Source organism: Lutra lutra, chromosome 4 (genome assembly GCF_902655055.1).
Source record: "Lutra lutra chromosome 4, mLutLut1.2, whole genome shotgun sequence".
In the NCBI taxonomy this organism is placed as follows: Eukaryota; Metazoa; Chordata; class Mammalia; order Carnivora; family Mustelidae; genus Lutra; species Lutra lutra.
In genome coordinates, this window is record NC_062281.1 from 160,659,773 (window position 1) to 160,677,719 (window position 17,947).

General features: G+C 46.7%; 1 protein-coding gene across 4 annotated transcripts; it reads right to left on the reverse strand.

The window, feature by feature from the left end:
- Nucleotides 1-4,594: 4,594 nt before the first annotated feature.
- On the reverse strand, nt 4,595-17,072 carry LOC125097015 (cytochrome P450 4A11-like). 4 transcript variants are annotated; one of them, XM_047724329.1, is made up of 12 exons: nt 16,803-17,072; nt 13,381-13,522; nt 12,245-12,289; nt 11,665-11,792; nt 10,562-10,686; nt 10,040-10,194; nt 9,510-9,616; nt 9,228-9,418; nt 8,946-9,096; nt 8,002-8,019; nt 7,781-7,857; nt 4,595-4,983 (listed from the first exon to the last, which is right to left on the reverse strand). In XM_047724329.1, exons 1-12 carry the CDS (start codon nt 17,064-17,066, stop codon nt 4,815-4,817), a joined length of 1,572 nt encoding a protein of 523 aa, XP_047580285.1. In that variant the 5' UTR covers nt 17,067-17,072; the 3' UTR covers nt 4,595-4,814. The 4 variants fall into 4 exon arrangements, 3 of the variants coding, with proteins under 3 accessions (XP_047580285.1, XP_047580284.1, XP_047580286.1); XM_047724328.1 differs by having other exon boundaries at nt 8,002-8,066; nt 8,946-9,079; nt 16,803-17,063; XR_007126457.1 differs by lacking the exon at nt 4,595-4,983 and having other exon boundaries at nt 7,799-7,857; nt 8,002-8,066; nt 16,803-17,071.
- Nucleotides 17,073-17,947: the final 875 nt, after the last annotated feature.

Genomic DNA, 17,947 nt, shown 5'->3' on the forward strand with positions numbered 1-17,947 from the left:
TGTGCATGACATGATCATCTTTCCCTTATAAATCCCATGATGCCCAATGTGGATTTTTGAGTGGGTTTCCACCAGTGGATTGGTGAGTGGGCATCTACCTTCCCTGCCCTTCCTATCCCTGTCTTCTGGTGCTGACTGACCACAATCTTTCCCTGACCTTCCCTTCTCTGCTGTGTCTTTGCTCAGTCAGGCATCCCATTGACTAGAATTTGGTCTTTTAGTTAAGGTCTTTTAAGTTAAGCTGATCAGTGTGAAGACATGGGGAACACGGAAAAGCTACTGGAAGGACAGCAAGTTAGGCTCAGACACACTGTCCTTCTGGGTCTGTTGTTTTCTTGCTGGACAGGCAGCTATCTATTCCACTGGTTTCTTTTTTCTGGTAGTACTCTGACTAATATAAATTTGTTACCAAGAATGACTCTAGAGAAATAGAATCTTAACAAGTTTTCTGACTTGGTTCTGGGTTTCATGAATTGGTTCTCTAATAGGATTATTTGGAAAGGGACGGACGACTCTATTCCCAATGGTAAAGGGCACACTGGTAGCCCAGGGTCTGATGTTGCAATACACAAGACTTCACCAGTGGTTGCTGGTAATCAAAGTCTTGCAAAAGGCAAGGTTCTGGTGACCAAGTATTGGATGCCTTAAAACATGTTAGTGATACTAAGGAGCATACATAACAAGATTCACTGGATATCCATGTTGTACTGGAGAAAGTGCAAAAAGGGAAGAACAATGTGGAGGATTCAAATTCTCAGACATAAATAAATAAATAACCTGAAAGCTATGTCTGCACTGAAGATCACTCTGACCTGTAGCAACAAGCTTTAGCCAGGACCCAGATTCTGAAACTAAACCTAGATATCATCATGCCAGTGTCTGAATTATCAGCAAAGAATTCCATATCTTCCAGGGTATCTTCTGTTACAATGAGAACACTGAGAATCTGGAATGGGGACATATGGGAAGAGCCCCATGAAACTGGATTCATCAAACCCCTATATTCTACGGAGTCTTCTTTGCCAGTTGGGGAGGATATCTATTCCAGCTAGGCATTCCAGAACCAGAGAAATAGCCTCAGGATAGGTTTGAGTATACAGTACCAGCTAGATGGCAATAACTAGCAGGCTTGAAGGAAGGCTCTCCAGGAAGCTGATCTGCTTTATTTTTTTTTTTAATTTATTTTCAGCGTAACAGTATTCATTGTTTTTGCACCATACCCAGTGCTCCATGCAATCCATGCCCTCTCCAATACCCACCACCTGGTTCCCCCAACCTCCCACTCCCCACCCCTTCAGACCCCTCAGATTGTTTTTCAGAGTCCATAGTCTCTCATGGTTCATCTCCCCTTCCAATTTCCCTCAACTCCCTTCTCCTAACTCCCCATGTCCTCCATGCTATTTGTTATGCTCCACAAATAAGTGACACCATATGATAATTGACTCTCTCTGATTGACTTATTTCACTCAGTATAATCTCTTCCAGTCCCGTCCATGTTGCTACAAAAGTTGGGTATTCATCCTTTCTGATGGAGGCATAATACTCCATAGTGTATATGGACCACATCTTCCTTATCCATTCGTCCGTTGAAGGGCATCTTGGTTCTTTCCACAGTTTGGCGACCGTGGCCATTGCTGCTATAAACATTGGGGTACAGATGGCCCTTCTTTTCACTACATCTGTATCTTTGGGGTAAATACCCAGTAGTGCAATGGCAGGGTCATAGGGAAGCTCTATTTTTAATTTCTTGAGGAATCTCCACACTGTTCTACAAAAAAGCTGCACCAACTTGCATTCCCACCAACAGTGTAAGAGAGTTCCCCTTTCTCCACATCCCCTCCAACACATGTTGTTTCCTGTCTTGCTAATTTTGGCCATTCTAAGTGGTGTAAGGTGGTATCTCAATGTGGTTTTAATTTGAATCTCCCTGATGGCTAGTGATGATGAACATTTTTTCATGTGTCTGATAGCCATTTGTATGTCTTCATTGGAGAAGTGTCTGCTCATATCTTCTGCCCATTTTTTGATATGATTGTCTGTTTTGTGTGTGTTGAGTTAGAGGAGTTCTTTATCCATTCCTGATTAAAATGCTTCAAAGTATAGGGATAGAGGGAACATTCCTGAACTTCATAAAATCTACCTATGAAAGACCCACAGCAAATATCATCCTCAATGGGAAAAAGCTTGCAGCCTTCCCGTTGAGATCAGGAACACGACAAGGATGCCCACTCTCACCACTCTTGTTCAACATAGTATTAGAAGTCCTAGCAACAGCAATCAGACAACAAAGAGAAATAAAAGGTATCCAAATTGGCAATGAAGAAGTCAAACTCTCTCTCTTTGCAGATGACATGATTCTTTATATGGAAATCCCAAAAGACTCCACCCCCAAGCTACTAGAATTCATACAGCAATTCAGTAACGTGGCAGGATACAAAGTCAATGTACAGAAATCAGTGGCTTTCTTAAACACTAACAATGAAAATACAGAAAGGGAAATTAGAGAATCGATTCCATTTACTATAGCACCAAGAACCATAAGATACCTGGTAATAAACCTAACCGAAGAGGTAAAGGATCTGTGCTCGAGGAACTACAGAACACTCATAAAAGAAATTGAAGAAGACACAAAAAGATGGAAGACCATTCCATGCTCTTGGATCGGAAGAATAAACATTGTTACAATGTCTATACTGCCTAGAGCAATCTATACTTTTAATGCTATTCCGATCAAAATTCCACCGGTATTTTTCAAAGAGCTGGAGCAAATAATCCAGAAATTTGTATGGAACCAGAAGAGACCCCGAATCGCTAAGGAAATGTTGAAAAACAAAAATAAAACTGGGGGCATCACGTTACCTGATTTCAAGCTTTACTACAAAGCTGTGATCACCAAGACAGCATGGTACTGGCATAAAAACAGACACATTCCACACAGTGGAACAGAGTAGAGAGCCCAGATATGGACCCTCAACTCTATGGTCAAATAATCTTCGACAAAACAGGAAAAAATATACAGTGGAAAAAAGACAGTCTCTGCATCTGCTTTAAATCAATGTCCAATTTATGGTGCTGTGTCTCTCATAGCCAGGACTCTCCCACCCAGGACTGAAAGGGTGGAAATAGGAGAAGAACCACTCATTTTTACCCCCAGTGATTTGATCAGCAAAACTTGGAATACTTATCACTGCAACCTTATGTTATGTTGTCCTAGTGATCTCACCTCCAAAAGTAGGAGTGGTTCCACCAGGAGACACAAGAATGACTACATGACGATAACTCTGGACACTTTGGGCTCCACATGGGTCTAACTCAAAAGCAGTGACTGTACTGGACTGATTACCAAGGGGGAAATTGCCAGTTTCCTTACCATGAAGGTGAGAAAAAATGGAGGAAACAGATGGGCATCTCATAGAACTACCTTGCCCTGTCATGAAAGTAAATGGTAAAAATGCCACAGCCCAATTCAGGCAAGACAGTAATGGCCCAGAAACTTTAAGAGTGAGGGTCTGAAAAACAATCTGAAGGGTTTGAAGAGGTGGGGGGGTGCGAGGTTGGGGGAACCGGGTGGTGGGTATTAGAGAGGGCACGGACTGCATGGAGCACTGGGTGTGGTACAAAAACAATGAATACTGTTATGCTGAAAATAAATTTTAAAAAATGATTTAAAAAAAAAAAGAGTGAGGGTCTGGGTCATGGCACCAGGCAAAAAGCACAACCAGTTGAGGTGCTTTCACAGGGCAAACAACCAAATGGGTAGTGGAAGAAGGCAGTTATAAATGCTAAGGATGGCCATGTCCTAGGTTATAGAAATAAAGAGGATAATTATTTCTAGCATTTTCCTGCTTTGTTATGAATATCATTATGCATGTGTGCACATGGGTGTCAGATTTTTCTTTCTTGTCTTATATTGTGCACAGAAACCAGACATGTGGTACTAATAGTTAACTTTGTATCATAGCATGTAGGTCACAGGATTTCAGGGAGAAGAGAGAATACCCTCCAATGACTTTGCTTTGTGATTGGGGAAAAGGATCAACACGCATTCAATCAGATGAAGGTTAGTTGGTAGACGTGTGACTTTATTATACTTAATTTTCAGATTAAGTATGGTTTAATGGAATGTGTGAATGATAAGAGGACAAATGGTAGACTGCGATGAGTAGTGTTATGTGTCAAACTTGGATTGGCTGGAGTCCCCATTATTCAATTAAACAAAAGTCTAGATGTTGCACCAAAAATTTCATGGATACTGTTAGCATCTGTAATCAATTGCATTTAAGAACAGCATATTTCCTTGATAAATGGGGAGGCCTAATCCTCTCAGTGAATAGCCTGAAGAGCAGACATTTAGAAGGTAGAAAATGCAAGAGAAGAGACTCTCCCTTAGAGGTTCTGTAATACCTTTGTTTTGCCAGGGAGACCCATTTCATATTTCTGATCTCCTAAGCTACAAGATCATCAGCTTGTGCTCTTTTAAGGAACCAAGCCTATTTAATGCAGTTAAGCAGCAAGGAACACACAACCAGGCAGACAGGAACAGCAACAGGGAGAGAGCAGACAGCATGACTTACATGGATAGTCAGAGCTACAACCGGGTAAAAGAAAGGTAACAGGCAAACAGGTAGAAATCTTGGGAAAGGGTGCGAAGGAGAAGGGCAGACAGTCTGATGCACAAGAGGAGGAGAGCAGGAGGCTGGCAGTGGGCAGAGTGAAAGCAGGAAGTGCGCAGAAGACAGCAGACAGGAGAAACTGACAGGAAGACATGATGGCAGGCAGGAGGCCCTTGGGGCTCATCCTTGTCCCCACAAGGGTTAGAGGAGCTTCCTGAGATGCAGGTGGATCCCATTCTTGGACATCAGCACAATTCTTGGAGTGGGAACAGGGACCCTGAAAGGATCTGGGGCCAGCTCAAAACGGAGCAGGGTCAGGGCCACTGCCACCTTCATCTCGTTCATGGCAAACCTCTTCCCGATGCAGTTCCTGGGTTAGGGAGGGAAAAGGAAATAAGAAGTGGCATCAAACACCCTGCCAGGAACAGCACTTTCAGGGCCCTCCTGCATGGGCCCAGCCTAGATCCATTTTCCTCAAGACACACGCACATCTCTACATGTACGTACCCTTGCTCATTTCACACTCTATCCTTGACCATTGACAAAGCCTACACTCTTCCAGGATTAGCTCCTACTCCTATCTGTGCTCTCAGTAGGCCTAAAATCCTGTTACAAGAAGGTCAGCACCTTGAGCCTCAGGGCCAAGTCAAGTGATCAGTAAAACAGTTAATTATTAAGTTGTTCACTCTCTGCACATGCCATTTCTGGTTTCACAATGCAGAGCAGGACAGGGCACCATAGTGGGTGGGCTGGGCCATCCTTCAGGCCCTAACCATCTGGGGCACACAGGGGTCCAGATCCTCAAAGGACAAGGCAGAGTTGGGTAAGGAATTCAGAATGGCACAGAGAATATTCTGCAGGGGCAGAGCCTTAGTGACTCTCAACCTGCTGCACCATCTGCTTGACAGGTTGTGTCCAGACTCCTGACTCCCCCTCGGCCCCTCAGTTAACCAGCTACTGTAGTCTTCCAATTCTACTGCAGAAATGTCTCTGCTTGCCATCCCTCTACCTCCTCACCCAGACTTTTCTGTCTGCTGCCTCCACTTCCTCTCCTGAAGCCCCAGCCAGGCTCAGAGCCTCCCATGCCCTCCATCACAGGTACAACATGTCCACATGCCTCAGCTGACATCAAAGTCCTCTCTCAGTTGTTGGCTCACTCACTTTTCACCTGTTCAACTCCTCCTCTTCCCAGCTCAGCTCCTGCTGAGGAGATCCCAGAGAATGCTCTCCCTCCACCTCTGCCTGTCACATGCTCAAGGCTAAGGGCAATGCCAGCCTGCCCTCACCCCCACCTCTGCCCACTGTGCCTCTTCACTCCTGGACCCTAACATCACCCTAATACTTTACACAAGGACACATCACTTTCCAGAGTCAGACAGTGCCAGGAACATAGAGTTTCCTACAGTTGGGTCAATTATTAAATGAGTGAGTTAATGAAAAGGAAGGAAGGAAGGAAGGAAGGAAGGAAGGAAGGAAGGGAGAAAGGGAGGGAAGGAGAGAGGGTGGAAGGAAGTAAGGAAAGAAGGGAAAAAGAAGAAAGAAAGAAGGAAGGAAGGAAAGCAGAAAGAAAGAAGGAAGAAAGAGGAAGGAAGGAAGGAAGGAAGGAAGGAAGGAAGGAAGGAAGGAAGGAAGTCTCTTTTGAGTGAAGGCATTAATTTCTTGACTGTGAACTCCTGAGGCAAGGGCACAATGCCATCTCATAGCAGAGGATTTGGCACACAGAGACAGACTTAATAGGCAGCCTTAAAACTGAATGATGTGGGACGCCTGGGTGGCTCAGTTGGTTGGACGACTGCCTTCGGCTCAGGTCATGATCCCCGGGTCCCGGGATCGAGTCCCACATCGGGCTCCCAACTCCATGGGGAGTCTGCTTCTCCCTCTGACCTTCTCCTCGCTCATGCTCTCTCTCACTGTCTCTCTCTCAAATAAATAAATAAAATCTTTAAAATAAATAAATAAATAAAATTTAAAAAAAAACCTGAATGATGTCACCTGAACTGAAAAAACCCACCTTGAATGGAATAAAATATGAGTAACCATTAATTCTGAGCTAGGACCTGAGCTGTCTACCCCTCTCCTCTCTCTACTGGCAGCCACATGACTTGCACCAATGTCTAGGAGGAAGGACTCAATCCCAGGGAGAAACAAATCCTGGAGCCAGTATCTGGAAGCACAATTTGCTTAAAGATGTTGTGTGAAATTGGGTTCACTCTGTATGTGAAGGATTGACAGATTTCTGTATTTGGAAAATAACATTTTTCTAGGAACTGCTTACAAAGTTTCCTGCAGTTACTATTTATAGTACACTCTCAGCAGCACTGGAGGATTTCACAGCAGCCACTCTGGAAAATAGTCATCCCACTGAACAGCCACCTCATGTGTGCTTTACATTTTACACACCAAGTAACCTTCAAATGTCACATGTCGTATATATACAACAAACTGGATTTTCTCCCAAAAGCAATTTAATGTACTCCTTTTAAAATAATTGCCCATTTGATTGATTGGACTCTAAATGCAATATTAAGGTATGTAGAGCCCAGATCATATGTAATGTTTGGACAACTGGGAAAATTGTCAAGTGTACATGACCAGTACCATAGAGTCAATAATTCATTTGGTTGGTGAAAATACAGCAACAACACAGATTAGTCAAGTACCTTATGAAGCCCCGAAGAGACAGTAGGAACATTTCCTGTGTATGGCTGAAATATTTGAGGCATGCAGGAAGCTGAGTATGGAAACACATGCAATGTAGTCAATGGTGCAGAGTGGAGGCAGAATGGGGAGTTGAGTAGAAAAGCCTGGTTTGAGAATGCGTGCAAAAGAAATCTTTTGATTCACTCCTGACTTTGATATCGACAACACTTGGAAATTACATGTGAGAAAATCTAATTCTGTAGAGTCATACTCATAAAATGAAGAACTCACAAGAATACCCTGAGCTATGGAACACCCACTGACACTGAATTGTGGCTGGAGATTGGGTAAGAGCAATGGTTCAAAGTCTCCATGGCATTCAATGATTACCAACTTTCTTTGCATAGAGACGCACACCTCTCTCCCAACACTCCAACATGACAGGGCATATCTACAGAAACCCGCATAAATATAGCAGGTCACAAGCCTCAGCCACCCCTCCTCCTGTCCTGGTACAAGTGCCTCACCTTGATCCTCCTGAGAAAGGCAGGAAAGCATGGCTGTGTTGAGAGGAATCTGGTGCAAACCGGGACGGGTCAAACACCTGCAGAGGGAGCACCAGGGCCAGGACAGGTGTGGTCAAGCCCTTCCTTCCAATCATCCAAGGGACAGCACACCCAGAGGTGGGACAGGAAGAGGGTTTGGTCTGGAGAGGTCATCCCACCTCCTCCTCCCAAGGTCATCATACCTCTGGGTTTGGCCACACCTTTGGGTTGTGGTGAAGGGCATAAAAGGAGAGCAAGACTAAGAATCCTGTGGGGCAGAAGAAAGAAGACTGATACACATGCCTGTGGAGCCCAGGTGCATCCACACACAATTTGGCAGCCATCGTGAGAGCCTTTCTTATCACTGTGAATGGAATGACAGCATTGCAGGAGAGGTGGGACAGACATAGCACAACAGGTATGCATGTGTGCACAGGTTGGTAGATTAACCATGACCAGGCTGAAGAGCAGGGAAGAACTGCAGGCTTACTTTTTGGAGCAACTCAAGGGACAACTCACATCAAGTACCATCCATGAGCCCTTGGGGAATATCCATGAACACGTCCATACTCACAACAACCCTCCAGTGAAGGCTCACATCTCCATTGTTCCATGAGGGACATGAGCCTCAGAGAGGCTGAGCAACTTGTCTCTGACCACCCAGCTAGGATGTGGCAGGGCTGGGATTCAGAGTAGAGGGGAGCCGAGCAGTGGCTTCCAGCCATGGCAGAAATATCAGATCTGGTCATCACTACTCTCTGCCATCCTCCTGAGGGCTCCCTGGAGAGTGGACCATCTGAGCCATGATGGTGAATTCTCTGATCTTTCTCATTAGCATAGACCCTATAAGGAAAGACCGCCTATCTCCCTGCTCTGTCTGATGGTCTCTCAGGCACTCAAATCTCATAGTACCATAATATTAGGTCAAAACCCAAAGCTACATTCAGAGGCTGTCATGTATTTGTTTCTTGGATTAAACTCTGTGGGAATCATGCTATATACATCATCTAAACAACAGGAAATACTGGTTTTCTTGAGGGAGAAATGACTCTGAAAGACATGCACCAACTGCCCAGAACATGTGGATTTCTGACCTCGCACACGATCCTGTTGAGTGTTTATGGAGGGAGAGTGGGGAAGTTCACACCTTTGGGTAAGGAGCGTCCATCAGGGAAGGTGATGGGCTTGCTGAGCTCTCTGCTAACACCTGGAACTGGTGGATAGAGTCGCAGTGCCTCCTTGATGCACATGGTGGTGTATGGCATCTGGTCCAGGTGGTCCCTAAAACAAAGCTATCCTAGTTGGTCCGAAGGTTGTGGGTTATTGTTAAGCTGTTTAAACAAAGCTATCCTGAAGGGCAGGCAAGGTCCTGGCAACCAGGGAATTCTCTACTTGAGGAGACAAGGCCTCCCGTCTCATGAGCACTCACCAGGTAATGGAGGCACCATCCCCCAGGAGGCTCTGGATCTCCTCCCGGCATTTCTGCTGATGCTCTGGATGTGTGGCCAAAGCATAGAGGATCCAGGAGATGCCACTGGCTGTGGTGTCATGGCCCTCAAACATGAAGGTGTCCACTTCCGCACGGAGGTCCTTATCAGAAAAGCTGATCTTGTTCTCCATCTGGGAAGACATGGAGAGAGGGCAGGGTTTGAGTTTGACCCCCTCCTCCGCACTTGTAGGCAAAGCCTCAGGCCTTCCCTGTCACACTCACTTGGGCAAAGAGGAGGATGTCTAGGAAGTCCAAGTGCCTCTTGCTCCTGACCTTCTCCAGGTTTCCCTCCTCTTGCAGCCAAACCTTCCTCAGCTTGATCACTCGGTCTGTCCAGAACAGTGTTCCCAGGCAGAGCTGAACACTCTGGGTGCCCAGACACAGACACTCACAGTACCCCAGTCAGGGTGCCAGGTGGATCAGGAGGAGTGTGGGAGTGGGTGTGTTTGTTGGGGTGCGAGCTCTAGCACCAGGTGCTTGCTGGTTATCACTCCCCTCAGCAGCACAGCCCAAGAGGTTCTGCTTGAATGCTGCTGGCAGGGGCTCTCATTCAGCCTTCACCCATGGGGTGACACATGTAGCTGCTTGCATAACACCTGGCACCCTAAGCCCTGCACCAGAGGAGTACCTGGGTGGGTGTTTCCCAGGTCTTTGAAGGGAAGCCAGGGGCAGGACTCAGCTTGAGGGTCAAGGCCAGTCCCTTTGGGATGTGCCTGGTGAAGGAGGGGAGCTTCCCAGAGGGCAGATACAACCTGTGTGTTGATGGGCAAGCTGGCAGGCCCGGTGGTTCCAGCGGCCTTCAGGGGTCAGCCTGTAGATGATGTCTTTCTGGTAGAAAACATTCCTTATCCGGGAAAACACCAGGTTGTTCAGGTCCCGAATGGCTTGAAGGTAGGACTGGGAGTACCTGAAAAGGGAGGATGCAGAATGGACTGGATGGATGGAGGCATTTCACCTGGAGTGTGGTGGGCCTGTGTATGGAGCATTCCTCAATCAACGGGACAGACAACTCTAGGCATTTGTCATGTCGTTCTTATACCCTCGAGACTCTTAGCCCTTTATGAGGGTCAGGGGCATCCAGGTTTCTTCCTGGAGCAGGGAGCAGGGTCTGTACCTAATGAAGGCTTGGCATGGGCTTAATCTGACTGTGGCCTGGGGCTCTCTGCAGAATGTGACTCTTTGGACTGGTAAATATCCAAGCTGTGCTAACTGCCTTTCAGATAGTCCATCCCAGTTGGTAAGAATAGGACCCTGCAACTAAGGATTTCACTGACCTGTCTGCCTGTTTGTTGCCCTGGTAGCTGAAGGCACACTTCATAATGGTGTCCAACGTCATCAAGGAGATGTGCCCAAAGATCTCCAGAGATGAGTTCTGGCTGAGGAGCTCCTCCCATTTGCCCTGTGGCAGAGGGACACATATATCTTTCGTTACTCCTCCAGAAGGCCCATGCTGACAAGGCTAGAGGCTCTATCTGCCTCTCCAAATATTCTGATGGGATGCCCTCACTTTCTAATGCAATTGTGTTTCATCAGTTTAGGACCATATAGACATGTGTTTGTAATATGGTGAGTATTTTCTCAGAATGTAGTCTGAGAAGTTAGTTAATTGTTTTTTAATTAATCATGATCTCTTACCATCTGACTTAGAAAGAAGTTTGGTGGTAACCACCTTTTAGCAGAACAGAAAACATTGTTTCTCAGGGAACTAAGGGGCAACATTTTGTGTCTTAGGGTTGATGTTCACATGAAAAACAGATGAAGTCCCAATTTAGGGAGCAGGGGTCAAGGCAAAGGAAAGATCAAGGAACTAAGACTGGGGTTTCTGAAGAAGGGATATCAGGGACTTCAGTTCCTCTTATTCAACAAAGGTCAGCTGAGCACAGTGAGTGAGAAATAAGGCCAGGCTCAGAGGTGATGTTATGGCAAGGCCCAGCCCCGGAGGGTAGAGACTTTGTCTCCATTTCCCTCAAAGGAGTGGCTAAAATCCCATCAGAAGCCTTCAGTCACAGCCCAGAGCCCACCTGAGTGACATTTCTGGATGTCCACCTTGCCACTGAAGCTGCTACTGTCCAGGCTTGCCAGGGGTAGTTTGTCCTGTTGTCTAGGGGCATTGACTACTCTTCCTGTCCAAGTCAAAGACATGGAAGTGGGACAAGAAGAGACCCTTTATTCACCATGACTATGGGCCGTGAGCAAAGAGTGGATGAAAATGGTGCCTGGGTGTTTCCCCATCTCATCCATAATCAGGGGGCCCTTTCTCATAGTATGGTATAAATGGGTAAATCCAGAGGCCATGTCTAATGGATGTCTGAGGGACACAGCTGTCTGAGAGTGGACTTTCTGTGTGAGTGTGCAGGTGAGCAGGGGTTCAACTTACCAGCATCACTTGGACAGAGTCAGCCATGAGCCCCACATAGGGCTTCAGGATGTCATAGTGGAAGGCTGGGGTCAGCATTCTCCGGTGCTGGAACCACGTCTGCCCATTCAACAGGAGCAAACCATACCCTGGACCACAATGGGTGTGTGTGGGGGAAGGAACCTCTCAAGAGTTGTCTGGGGACAACTGGGGAGGTACCCAGGGTGTCAGAAGAAGGGCATCTTGGACAGGGCAGGAAAGGACAGTGCATGTCAGGAAGGGGACTTCCCAAACCCTGGTGCACAGCTGTGAGATCGAGGTTGAAACAGAGCAGCACTGGTTAATGGAGAACTTCAATAAATATTTAGTCTGAGATCATTATAGAGGACTGAGAAGTGATGTGGGAGAAACTGAGCTGCAGGAGAGCTCCCCTACCATTAGGAAGGGGTGAGGTTTTTATCTGAAGAAGAGAAAGAAAGCTCAATTCAGAGTTGAGTGGAGTGACTGTGGTGCTGGTCACCTCATATTTATCTGGGCCAAATGGACATTTGTTGGCAACCTAAGCAAAAGGTGAACCATAGTCCTTGTTAAATATACTTACCTATCCAGGGAGCCATGAATCTGTAAGAACCATCAGACTTTGGGTCTGAAAGTAAGAAAGGCATTACAGGAAACTGGAGGTGACCAACGAAGACAGGCTGCCCCCAGGAGGTAGCTGTGGTCTAGACCATTGTCCCCCATCCCTTCCTGATGATTGGCAGCTGGCAATTTGTGTTAATCCACCTCCCACTTGCCTTCCAACCAGGACTCTCTGTCTTTCCTGATAGTTACTATAGGCTCGGGAAAGCAGACTGAGTGTCCCACCACAGAGTCCTAGGGAGTAGGAAGTTGAATCAGTAAGAAATATAGCTTCTGTCCTCTGTGCTAGTGACAAGACAGCAGCTTGTCCAGTGGGATTTTGTTTGTTTTGTTTGTTTGTTTGTTTGTTTGTTTGTTTTCTTACTTTTTTGTTTTCTTTTTGATTTTTGATTTTCTGTGGTGGCTCAGTCATTCCACATGGCAGCACAGGCAACAGATTGGGGTTCCACGCAAGCCATCATGAATAAGAAATTGTCTGGAGTTCTGGGATCACACCATTGTGGTGAAGAAAGTTAGAAAGAAAGAAGGAAAGAATCAAAGGTGGAAAGAATGAAAAGTGGAAAGGAGAGAATGAAAGCAGGAAGGAAGAAGGAGGAGAAACGGAAGGAAGGAAGGATGGAAGGAAAGAAGGAAGAAGGGAAGGAGTGAAGGAAGGAAGGAGATTAAGAATGAAAGAAAGAAAGAGAGAGAGAAAGAAAGAAAGGAGGAAAGAGGGAAGGGAGGGAGGAAGGAAGGAAGAAGGGAGGGAGGGAAGGAAGGAAGGAAATTTAAAAAGAATGAAAGAGAGAAAGAAAGAAAGAAAGAAAGAGAAAGGAAGGAAGGAAGGAAGGAAAAAGAAAAGAAAAGAAAAAAGAAAGGAAAGAAGGAAGGAAAGAAAGAAGGAAGGAGAAAGCAAAAGAGGTAATTTCTTACACATGTTTATACTTTCAAATTGAGTAACTGTATTTGGGTTTCTGCTGGTCTTCGGCTGGAAGAATGGCAGGTAGAGGATCAGATATTTATGACTGAGCCAGCAGTCTCTCTTGAAATATCACAGTACCCCAGGAATGTATCCAAGAGGGAAGAACCACTCCAACAGACAAGTGGGTTTGCACTCACCTGATCGCCCCAGGATCAGCTTCATGTAGTCTGGGTCATAGACTACGAGGCTAACCCTGCTCCCCCATAGCCAGCGAGGACTGGCGCATGGATATTTCTCTGCCCTTTTCTGAAGCTCTTGTAGCTCCTGACCATTTTGGAGCTGTAACCAAGGGAAAGACAAATCAATAAAACCTTGCCTCCTCTTTAGGTCCAGTGCTTAGAGAGGTAGTGGAGGGTAGGATGGCCACATGGAGATAGTTCTGGATATCGGCAGTGATTAGGAGTTTGGAAATGTTTCTGATGAGCAAGGCTCTGATAGGGATTCCAGATTCATGGAACTTATGCTCTAGTGGGAGTAGAGGTGGGAAAGTCAATCATGCCCTATACTGAGATGTGTTGTCCAATGACTTAAAGAGGCTTCTCTGTGCTCCCAGGTCATGTCTATCGCTGCAGCTGCCCTTTCCCTTGGATCCAGTGCAGGGACTGCATCGTGGGAGCCTCCTACCATGAAGCTATGTTACCTCATCCTCCAGGGTCCCTCAAACCCGTGCAGCAGGGGTTCCTGGGGAATCCTGTCTCAGCACAGCTGCCTGCCTCCTTTCCAATTGCTTGCTCTCCAAGCCAGTTGGCTTCCAGAAACTCCTGCTCCTGGGTTGTGTCAGTAGTTCCTCTGGGGACCCCAAGCAACTAGATGGTGTTCTGCCTGGCTCTTCCTCTCTCTTTGAGTCGCTCTGACACCCACTGGTCTGTCAGCTTTCCAGACAACTGCTTGGGACACCCATCTCTTCCTGAGCAGGTGTGGTCAGGGCCAGGTCAGACTCTTGTAGAGGAGATGGTGCCCATAGTTTCAGTGGTAGTAACTCTGTAGGCTGATACTCAGTGTCTACTGGCTTTTAGGCTGTGGCCACTCACACGGGAAGTGCTCCATGACAGCTGTTTCACCTGGTTCCTCAAGGGCACTGGGGTCATCCCAAAGAGGGATACAATGACAGTAGAAAGAAAATAAAGGGTCAGCACAGGCAATCAATTGTCAGGTGCTGTGGGCTGTGCTGACCTGTGGTCTCCAAGAGACAGAGGGGAGGATCTGGGAAAAGTTGAAGTTGTTCAGTCATGGATTTCCAAACAAGAGTTCCCCTTTCATGGTTCCTGACTGGTTTCAGCCCTATTTAGTACAGCAGGTTTGGTAACCTACAAACATGCTTGTCCTTTATGGGCATTACCATTATATATAATTTTTAGAATTAGGGGATAACTGTGACCTTTGGTCTGTGCCAGGTGACATTCGGAGATTAGTATAACTGACACAGGACTATACTCATCATCATCATCTTCATCCCCAGTTTACAGATGAGGAAACAGAGGGATAGAGCAAGTATTTGAAGTATGTGGCAGAGCTAGGGTAGAATCCAGGTAGCTTGGCTCAGAGCCCATATGCTTTCCTGTCTCACTTGTCAATTGTCACCTGAAAGATTAGCTTTAACCTACTGCACATGGCAATCTAATCCCTGACTTAGCCAATAACAGAGGTACCGAATAAATGAAGTCTCAGATTTGTAGGAGGAAAAAAAACTGGCTGCAATATATTAGGCCAGCAGAAACTGAGGGCTGATTGGGCACTGGGGGTAATAGAAGTTATGGAAGTAGAACTCCTGTGCTTACAGAGTCTCCATACCATCCATGTAATGGGAGTCAGTGGAGGAAATTTTAGTGGTTGCTTAGGCCAAATCCTGCCTCAGAAAGGGGACAACTGCATCTAACAAAAGGTCGCATTTTCTCCAAATGGGCAATCTGGAAGCCATTAGTGCAACAATTTGCATAAAGAAACTGGCCTATGACTGTCTCCCTGTGGCTGATGTGAAGTTTCTGTCTTTGGCTCCATTCAGCTGAAATCGCTTGGCCTCCTCAGCAACGTCCCCAGGCTAGGCTTGTTCAGTCCACACACCACAAGACAGCCCCTCCTCACATGCCCCCACTTGCTGATTCCCTGCTGAAGGACCAGTACTGACAGAGCTGGAGAGTAAGTACCATCTCCAATCTAGCTGCAAGCTGCTCCTTCCTCTGTCATTCCACAACCTGCTCAGGCATCTCTTGGGGTCAGCTCTGTGCTGGTAACTGGGTACTGGAAGGAGGTGACATCCTCAGCCCAAGGAACCCACAGTACTGTGGTTGGGGAAGGAGAACTAGGAGGTAAACAGATTCTTTTAATGGTGCAACTCAATGTCAATACTCTTTATCTGCCCCATCCTGGAAAACTTCTCTCTCATGAGTGCCAGTAACTTGTCAGGGTTTTAACACTGAAATCACCAATCTGGAACACCTCATAGTCTCAGGGAAACCAAGCTGGTTGGTTCCTTGCACCGGACATGACCCCCAATCTGGCAGGTGAGCCTGTTTTCCAGGGACCTGACACCTGATTCCTGTCTATGGTCTCCATAAGCTGTGAACCCCTCTGATGTCTGTGTTCCCAAGCAGCTCAGGGCTAGGCTTCAAGGATAGGATTGAGTGGCCAGGACAGGGGAGCATCAGGAAGGGTGTTCTGAGAGAGGAGCTGGGGCTCCTCAGCTAGGAGGGGAAGACTCAGGAAGGAACAGCCATCATCCTTAAGGTGCAGTGTAACCGTCTCTCAAAACAAGGTAGTGTTTAAAATAAAACCCATGAGAAATTGAACTAGCCTGGCAAGCATGCTTAAATGTTACCTTAAGAAGAACAGGCATTAGCAACAGGTCTCCTGGGGAGAGGATGATTTATGTATTGGAAGCCAAGCAGCCGGAAATGCCTGGCCCCGCTCAGGGTGGAATACCGCCTGCTTCATTTTTGGATGTTACTCCCCTGCCTCAGAGACAGCCTACCGTTAATCAGTTATCAAGATAATCCCCTTAAATGTGCTTGCTCAACTATAAATTCTATACTGCTTGACCATACATTTCCTACTCTCCTTGCTTATCTAAAAGATTTGAAATCAATGTATAACTCCTATTCTTTCTTATTTATCTATAAAGCATATTGTTAATATATAAGCCGTCTTCAGTTCCTTTGTTAGTTGTTATCTTGTATCTAATAAATACCGGATTAAGGAGTTGTTTGGGGCAACAGTCTTCTCTACTGTCAACCCCTGCTCCCTTTCTCTTGCAGCTGACTTATTTGTGCCTCATTCTCCCATGGGCCCTCAGGAAGCAGCAGGGCAGGACTGCATTACAACCTGCAGATCTACTTAGGGAAAGAAGGTGAGACCAGCCTGAGGGCACCAACAAAGGCTTCCTTCCAGCAGGGAGCTCCTGGGAGTGGAATGAGGAGCCAAGATCTGAGCAGTAAGCTGGGTGTTCCCCCAAGGCACATGTGCTAGTCACACGAGAAACCTATGTGGGATGCATCTGATGACCAGGATGATGCTCCAAAGCCCTGGATGCCCAGCCTTCCCACTTCCCTCCAGCCCCTCTTACCTCATGCATGTGCCCGAAGAGCCAGTGGGAAGGAGGGGACGGGAACTCCTGGACTGCTCTGAGCAGCCACTGCCTGTACAGGTACAGCTGTGCTGCCTTGAGCAGCAGCAGAACCAGCCCTAGCACGGAGGCCACTTGCAGGAGCCCAGAGACACCGCCCAGGAATCTGATGACATCCAGCACAGAGACACTCATGGTGCAGGTGCTGCTGGATTGCTGACTTTCCCTGACGGTCCCTGACTGTTGCTGACCTTCCCTGAGCATCCCAGCCCAGACAGTCAGGGGAGGATGGCCCTGCCCACCTGGAGGGAGGGTGAAGGGTGAGGGCAGGGCTTAGACTGTAGTTCTAAAGTTCATTAACTGTGAGGATGTTAATGGGAAACTGTGGGACGAAAGCTTTCTCAGCAGACAGAGATAATGGCTAAGCACATTCCCACTTTCTCCTCTCCCTGTTATTCAACAAATATTTCAGGGGCACCTACTCTGTGCCAGGCAGGTGCTATATGCGGGACACAGCTGCCAGCAAACATGAATCCTGACAGCAGACATGAATCCTGTCCGCAAAAACTTCACAGTCTAGATTACCAAATATTCAGGAAGTGGGTTTGGTTTGATTATTATCCCATTTCTGAGAGGGAAACACTTAAAGAGAGCTATAGTGATGTGACCAGAGGAAAACCACCATTGAGAGTGTCAGCTGGGATTACAGTCAGGGTTTCCAAACTGTTTTCCTCAGCTCCCTCTGCATTGTTCTCCACACTTGTCATATTCCATGATTCAGTGATCTGGGCTGACTGTGCCTGCAGGCAGAGCACTGTCCTCACACTCAGGAGGCCCAATGCAGGGCTCGCTGATGACATATGAAGCCGGCCAGTCATACTCTCTGAGCCTCAGGTTCTCCTTCTCTAAGGGGATAATCATCCCTTTCCCAAGGTCCTCCCCAGAATGCTCATTCAGTCACGCATTTACTCACTCACGCACCCAGCAAATGTTTCCTGAGTTCACATTCTGGGAGATAAAGGCAGAGAACTAACATAGTACAGGAAAACATGATAAGGTCTGTAGTGAAAGAATAAATAAGGGGGTGGGCCCACCGAGGAAGGAGACAGCTAAAAACAAGAATGGGATCCTGAAGTGTGAATAAG